Source organism: Oratosquilla oratoria, chromosome 12 (genome assembly GCF_046742065.1).
Source record: "Oratosquilla oratoria isolate Oo_2021 chromosome 12, ASM4674206v1, whole genome shotgun sequence".
Taxonomy (NCBI): domain Eukaryota; kingdom Metazoa; phylum Arthropoda; class Malacostraca; order Stomatopoda; family Squillidae; genus Oratosquilla; species Oratosquilla oratoria.
In genome coordinates, this window is record NC_134788.1 from 36,883,983 (window position 1) to 36,891,482 (window position 7,500).

Genomic DNA, 7,500 nt, shown 5'->3' on the forward strand with positions numbered 1-7,500 from the left:
TAATGGTAGTAATAAGTTGGGGTTAGACTAAATGTGGTGAGTTACAAACGTCAGCACTGCAAGGAAGAAAAAAGTCGCTCAATTGTCCTCATGAAGAGGAAGAGGAGGAAGAGGAGGAAGAAGAGGAAGATGTACAGTGGCATGTGTACGTAATGTGGCTAAGTATGTGCATGGTGTACTTGTACATATGTACACTGAATATATATATGAAATGAATGTATACAAGTACATACTACACATTCTATGTGCATGTGCTGTATATATGTGTGTGTATTTACCTAACTGTTGTTTTTGAGGGCAGAGAGGAAACGGAAACACGAGAAGAGCTTTGAGTTTTTATTACTATTATTATTATTTAGGTAATAAAAACTCAAAGCCCTTCTGGTGTTTCCGTTTCCTCTCTGCCCTCAAATTTGTCACGATGAATAATCGTGTTGTATACAGTAAAGAAGCAAGGCTCGATCTGCCGAAATAATCTTTCTTCAAATTACTTTTTGTTTTGTTCCAACTTGGTCCTGTCTTTGAGAACGACGGTTCTTGCTACAAGGTGGACCTCGTAGCGTCTGTGACTCTGAGTGGGACTTATGTATTTCTTCATATATTTCGTGACCTTTCAAAGCCCTTCTGTCCCGAATCAAGACCTCTCTTTCTCCTTCTAGTGGCCTTAGAGGGGCTTTACACGGGCTCACGGTTCGTCGAACGCGGTTCGACAGACACGTGTTTAAAGTGATGTGTGAACGTGTGAACGGGGTATTTGGTTGTCGAACAACCAAATACCCCGTTAGACCGTGTGAACCCCATCTTAAACTCTTCAATGCGGGTCAAATTCTCGCGGGTAGCACTTGCTGCCTCATGTACGATGATGTATCACAATACTCGCGTTATAAGATATAAAGTTACAGCTGTAACACATTCTCTTTCACTCTGAATGATAATAACCACAGAAAATGGGATCAGGCCGGTTCACACTCGCTCTTCATGACGCTTACATAGGCTTCATCGTATCGAGGGGGTTAATACTGTAAGCATATCACCTCTTTCTCTTCGATCTTTCAAAGTTGGTAGACCCACCGTGTGCCTCTAGTATCTCCTCGTTTGCCTTATCTGCTAGCCAGGTTCATGCCCTTTGCTCATATCCTTCACTCTGTGTGGGGGGGGCCATACCTCCTTCACTCTGTGTGGGGGGCCATACCACTGCCGCACATTAAAGTCTTGGACGGATCAGGGCTTCTCTAAGGTTTTCTTCATCTTTTCACTCGTAGAGCGAAAATCAGCTTTCATCCACGCGTGTCTCTTTGGAACTTGCTGACGCCGACCCCCGTCAGCCAGTCAGCCCGATGCTGACGGGCGGGGGTTGGCTGACGCCGCGTGATTGGTCTTCCCCCCCCCTTCCCCCCCCCCCTATTCCTTTCTTCTCGGGAAAAATGGGTTCTCGATGATCCCACGAACCCTCGGTTCCGCCCTCGCGAGATAGGGAGGGAGAGAGAGAGAGAGAGAGAGAGAGAGAGAGAGAGAGAGAGAGAGAGAGAGAGAGAGGGAGGGAGGGAGGGAGGGAAGGAGAGATATATATATATATAGAGAGAGAGAGAGAGAGGGAGGGAGGGAGGGAGGGAGGGAGGGAGAGATAGAGAGAGACAGAGAGAGGGGGGACAGGGAGGTAGAGAGAAAGAGAGAGAGGGAGGGAGGGAGGGAGACACAGAGAGAGGGGGCAGGGAGAGAGGGGGGCAGGGAGAGAGAGGGGGGCAGGGAGAGAGAGGGGTGGCAGGAAGCGAGAGAGAAAGAGAAAGAGGGAGGGAGAGAGAGATAGAAAGAGACAGAGAGAGAGGGGGGCAGGGAAGGAGAGAGAAAGAGAGAGAGTGAGGGAGGGAGGGAGAGAGAGAGAGAGAGAGGGGGGCAGGGAGGGAGAGAGAGAGAGAGAGAGAGGGAGGGAGTAGTGTGTGTGTAGAGAGAGGGGGTAGGAAGGGAGGGAGGGAGAGAGAAAGAGAGAGGGAGGGAGAAAGAGATATAGGGAGGGAGAGGGAGAAAGAGAGACAGAAAAGAGAGAGAGAGAGAGAGAGAGAGAGAGAGAGAGAGAGAGAGAGAGAGAGAGAGAGAGAGAGAGAGAGAGATAGAAGGGGGCAGGGAGGCAGAAAGAGATAGATATAGGGAGAGAGAGAAATAGAAAGGAAGAGAGAGAATGAGGGAGCAGGGTAGGAGAGATGGGAGAGAGAGGAAAAGAGCGAGAGAAAGAGAGTGGGAGGGAGACAGAGAGGGGGGGAGAGAGAAAGAGGTGCTTTGCAAGACTCGATTCTGGCGCGTCGGAAACGGATCTGACGAACCGTCAGGGATTTGAGAAAGAAAGAATGATCTCCCTCAATTCATCCGTCGATTGTTCTTGATAATAATCACAGAGTAGATAGCCCCCCACCCCCCACCTCCCCGTCCCAACCGTTGAGCGAAATGCCAAAGGCAAAATTGGCGCCAAATTTGAACGAACGCGTCATCATCATCGTCACCCGAAGGAGACGACGACGACGACGACAAATCCCGAATTATTGGCTTCGGAATAAAAAGCCATCAAGTGAGGAATAAAAAATATATATATCTTTGAAGTAGCATAAAAAAAAAAAAACGTACTAAATCTATCAACCATAAGGGAGAACTACATTTTCTACAACCATTCCCGAATGTGCAACTCGTTAAGAAAGAAAATGGGTCTAAGTTTGTCAAAGAGAACGCAGCAAGCATTAAGCCAAAGGAGAGACCTTAAAAATCTGTGCTCGACACACCAAACTGATGATAGGTAAGTAAATAAACATGTATGTATGCATGTATGTACATGTATATACACACGCGCACACCCATATATATGTATATGTATATATATATATATATATATATATATATATATATATATATATATATACTTTTATAAATGTACGTATGTGCATGTATGTGTGAGTGTGTCCTCAGTGAAATATTATATACTACAACGGAAATATTTTAGATATCTAAAATGCTATGTATACACACACACACACATTATATATATATATATATATATATATATATATATATATATATATATATATATATATATATATATATATGTATTTATATATACATATATATATATATATATATACATATATATATGTATATATATACATCATATATATATATATATATATATATATATATATATATAACATATATATATATATATATAACATATATATATATATATATATATATATATATATATATATATATATATATAAATATAACATATAATATATATATATATATGCAAAGTGGAACAGTACCGTAAATGTGTATGTAAAGAAACATGTTCTGGGAGAGGGAGAGGGGGAGAGAGTGGGTGGAGGAAAGGGGGGGACACGGGAGAGGAAGGATAGGGAGGAGGAGGAAAAGAAGGAGGAAGAGAAAGAGGGGAAAAAGAGAACGAGGAGGAGGAAAAGGAGAACAAGGAGGAGGATGAGGAGGAAGAAAAGAAGGAGGAGGAGGAGGAGGAAAAGGAGAACAAGGAGGAGGAAGAGGAGGAAGAAAAGGAGGAGGAGGAGAGGGAAAAGGAGAAGAACGTGGAGGAGAACGAGGAGGAGGAAGGGGAGGAGGAGGAAAATGAGGAGGAAAGGAGGGGGAGGAGACATAAAAGGTCAACAACATTAGTGTGTGTGTGTGTGTGTGTGTGTGTGTGTGTGTGTGTGTGTGTGTGTGTGTGTGTGTGTGTGTGTGTGTGTGTGTGTGTGTGTGTGTGTGTGTGTGTGTGTGTGTGTGTGTGTGTGTGTGTGTGTGTGTGTGTGTGTGTGTGTGCGCCATTGTGCTTGTTTGTTTACCCGCGTGTGTTTTTGATACCTAATTGTACTGTGCAGGAAAGGAACAAGTTGTAGATTTGTGTGTGTGTGTGTGTGTGTGTGTGTGTGTGTGTGTGTGTGTGTGTGTGTGTGTGTGTGTGTGTGTGTGTGTGTGTGTGTGTGTGTGTGTGTGTGTGTGTGTGGACGCGCGTCCAAAGGCCGAGGAGTCAGTTGACAGCGGGGGAGGGGGGGAGGGGGGGTTAGTGTCTTCTGGGCGTAGTTGGGGGCAACTGACCCCCGCCCGCACGCCCGAGGAACCACCGACTACTTTCCCCTTTTGCCAAAACGCTATGACGTTTCTTTTTCTTCTTCTTGTTCTTTGGCTCTCTCTCTCTCCCGTTGGCGCCAGGGGTGTCCTCATCTCTCTCGTTGGCACCAAGGGCACGTCTTCCTGCTCTTGACGCCACGAGGAGCTGGCGCCAGAGGGAAGGAAGGGAGTTTGGGGGGCAGAGCCCCAGGTGGATGCCCCCCGGTGGTCCCTCATCCCCGCCCCCTCGCCTTTCCTCTTCGCCCGTCTTTTGTCCGCACGATGAGCGCGCGGAATCCCCCAAATCCCGATCTCTGCAACACGACGCTCAGCACGACACTCAGCACGATGCTCAGCGCGACGCTCAGCACGAGGCTCAGCATGAGGCTCAGCATGAGGCTCAGCACGAGGTTCAGCACGAGGTTCAGCATGAGGCTCAGCACGAGGTTCAGCACGAGGTTCAGCATGAGGCTCAGCACGACACTCAGCACGAGGCTCAACACGAGGCTCAGCATGAGGCTCAACACGAGGCTCAGCACGACGCTCAGCATGCAGCGTGAGGCCCAGGATCCTTTGCCTTCCCCTCCCCATCATTCTGTGTCCTCGAGGCTCTCTCTTCTTCTCTCTCTGTCCCGTGGCAGCAGAAACCAAAACTCCTGCTCCGACACTTTCCTGGTCTTCCTCCAGCAGCAGAAGCAGCGACGGTAGGGTTAAAGGCTCTCCTCCAGCACAAACGTGACTCTGCAAGTCCAGGAACCCAACCTCCCGTGTTTAAGCAAGGTTTACACGCTACGATTTATCGCTACAATCTCCTGTTTGCACGTAATGACAAATTGTACCGGAAGCTTGGAGTCTAAGTGTCCGAGGAGAATGTCCGGGGTGGGAGGACATTCAGGGGAGAAAAAGTCCGGGGGGAAGATGTCGGGGAGAGTGGGAGGGTGTCCAGGTATGGGAGAATGTCTGGGAGAAGGATGTAAGGGGGGTGGGAGATGTCCGAGGTGGGAAGAAATTGTCCGATGGCGAAAGATGTCTGGGTTGGGAAGATGTCCGTGTGGGGGCCAGGAAGATGTCCGAGGTGGGAGGATGTCCGGGTGGGAGCAGGAAGATGTCCGTGTGGGGGCCAGGAAGATGTCCGAGGTGGGAGGATGTCCGGGTGGGAGCAGGAAGATGTCCGTGTGGGGGCCAGGAAGATGTCCGAGGTGGGAGGATGTCCGGGTGGGAGCAGGAAGATGTCCGTGTGGGGGCCAGGAAGATGTCCGAGGTGGGAGGATGTCCGGGTGGGAGCAGGAAGATGTCCGAGGTGGGAGGATGTCCGGGTGGGAGCAGGAAGATGTCGGGGGTGGGAGGATCTCCGGGTTGGGAAGATGTCCGGGTGAAGGAAGAGAATGTCCGGATGGTGGCAAAGGGGAAAATGACCGGAGGGGCATCTAACACACTGCGTCACTTTTCCGGGGGGTTCCAAATAGTCCTTTGGCACGGAATCTTTCGGATATTTATGGACATTTTTCGTCCGGGACATGCCCCGGGGGTATTGGGGTATTGACACCAGGTTGAATATGTTCATTGAAATATTGGATGGGTACATACGAACATAAGAATGTTTGTTTATTATTTAACTATACCTATGCATTTATTTATGTATTTTATTTGTTATTTACATTATTATAGTTTTTATTTATTATCTTATTATTATTATGATTTTTTTTTCGCATCCGACCTAGATATGGACCAAAAGGTCTCCTGTCGGCATGCTCCGCCTTTGTAATCCTTTGTAACAACCTTTTCATTACAATAAATCGCTACAAGTTATCGTAGCGTGTAAACCTTGCTTTAGTCCTCGCTTTGCGCGGAGACCACTGGTCTAGGGCGGATCGGGCGTTCTGTGACAACCGGGTTTTCGTCCTCGTCTCCTTGACCGTGAAAGGCCAATTTTAGGTTTGTCCATAGTCTGTGTGTCTCACGCCGCATCTTGTCTATATGCTTGCCAGGTGTGTGTGTGTGTGTGTGTGTGTGTGTGTGTGTGTGTGTGTGTGTGTGTGTGTGTGTGTGTGTGTGTGTGTGTGTGTGTGTGTGTGTGTGTGTGTGTGTGTGTGTGTGTGTGTGTGTGTGTGTGTGTGTGTGTGTGTGTGTGTGTGTGTGTGTGTGTGTGTGTGTGGAACTGGGAGTTAGTTCGGAAGAGTGAGTGAGAGCAAAGGGGCCGAGTGGCTAATTAATCAATCCATCAACCAATTAATCAATCAGTTGAACAAGAAGGACAAGAAAAAGGAATTAAAAAATAAGTTATATATATATATATATATATATATATATATATATATATATATATATGTATGACGTATATGTGACGTCACGGGAGAGTGTGACGTCACGGGACCTACCCCGAAGTTCACCGTGTCCACAGCGCTCAATTCGTCCTGCAATGCAGCGAGGAGGAGCACATTCTGTAACTGGCCTAACAACCACAACAACAACGACAACAACAACAACAACAAGCAGCAGCAACAGTCTGCTGCAACATTGATTAACACACATACTGATGGTGATGGTGGTGGTGGTGATGGTGATAGTGGTAGCGCAAAGAACGTCCCCTTTTCCTCCCTCCCTCTCTCCCTCTCTCCCTCACCCTCGCGCGGAACGTGGCCCCGTGGCGGTCGGCTCTGGCTGATCTCAGGCGACCACACACACACACACACACACACACACACACACACGCACACGCTCCTGCCCTCCCCTACCCTAGGTCCGTCTCGTTAGGGTCACGATAAACGTCAGCGACCTCCCAATCCCCTAACCCTCCCCTCCCTTCCCTTGACCCTCCATCCCTACCCTCCCAGTTTCAGTAAACCAACAGAGATCAGCTGACTGAATGACTGACTGACTGACTGACTGACTGAGGGGAGCAAGATCAGGAGCGGGCTACTCGTCCGCGAAATGAAAAAGAAAATTAAAACAAAATGAGCAAATAAGTGAATAAACAAATGCAGCAATAAATGAATGCATTTCATATCCCATGACTGCTCTTCCAAAAATGGCCGAAAACATGGAGGAACCATTCTTCATCATATCTTCAGATAATATATACAGTATGTATGTATATATATATATATATATATATATATATATATATATATATATATATATATATATATAATATATACAATATACGTGAAGATCTGGAGTCTGGGATCCATATCGGAAAAGTGTAAAAGCCAGATTCAATTCAAGGGTACCCATTATACCCCCTAAAGACGATTTCCTTTGAGTCTGGTGTTTACACTTGTCCGATATATGTGTGTAAATATATATATATATATATATATATATATATATGAGAAAATAGCTGGAGTTCGGGAACCATAATGGTGGAAAAGTAGAAATACCAGACTCAGAAGTAGGTAA

The 7,500-nt window shown here is 46.7% G+C and overlaps 1 protein-coding gene and 1 long non-coding RNA gene across 4 annotated transcripts in view; both read right to left on the bottom strand.

Annotated features, from left to right (window-relative positions):
* The window catches only part of LOC143031428 (uncharacterized), a 224,804-nt gene that overhangs the window by 66,244 nt on the left and 151,060 nt on the right, over positions 1 to 7,500 (bottom strand). The window lies entirely within an intron of this gene.
* Positions 1 to 7,500, bottom strand: part of LOC143031426 (calsenilin-like) — a gene marked incomplete at its 5' end in the record, with an annotated part of 94,973 nt that overhangs the window by 66,244 nt on the left and 21,229 nt on the right. Inside the window, 1 exon segment of one of the 2 annotated variants that reach the window (XM_076195225.1) lies at positions 6,480 to 6,515. Within the exon segment in view, the coding sequence (XP_076051340.1) occupies positions 6,480 to 6,515 (36 nt within the window). 2 annotated transcript variants of the gene reach the window in all.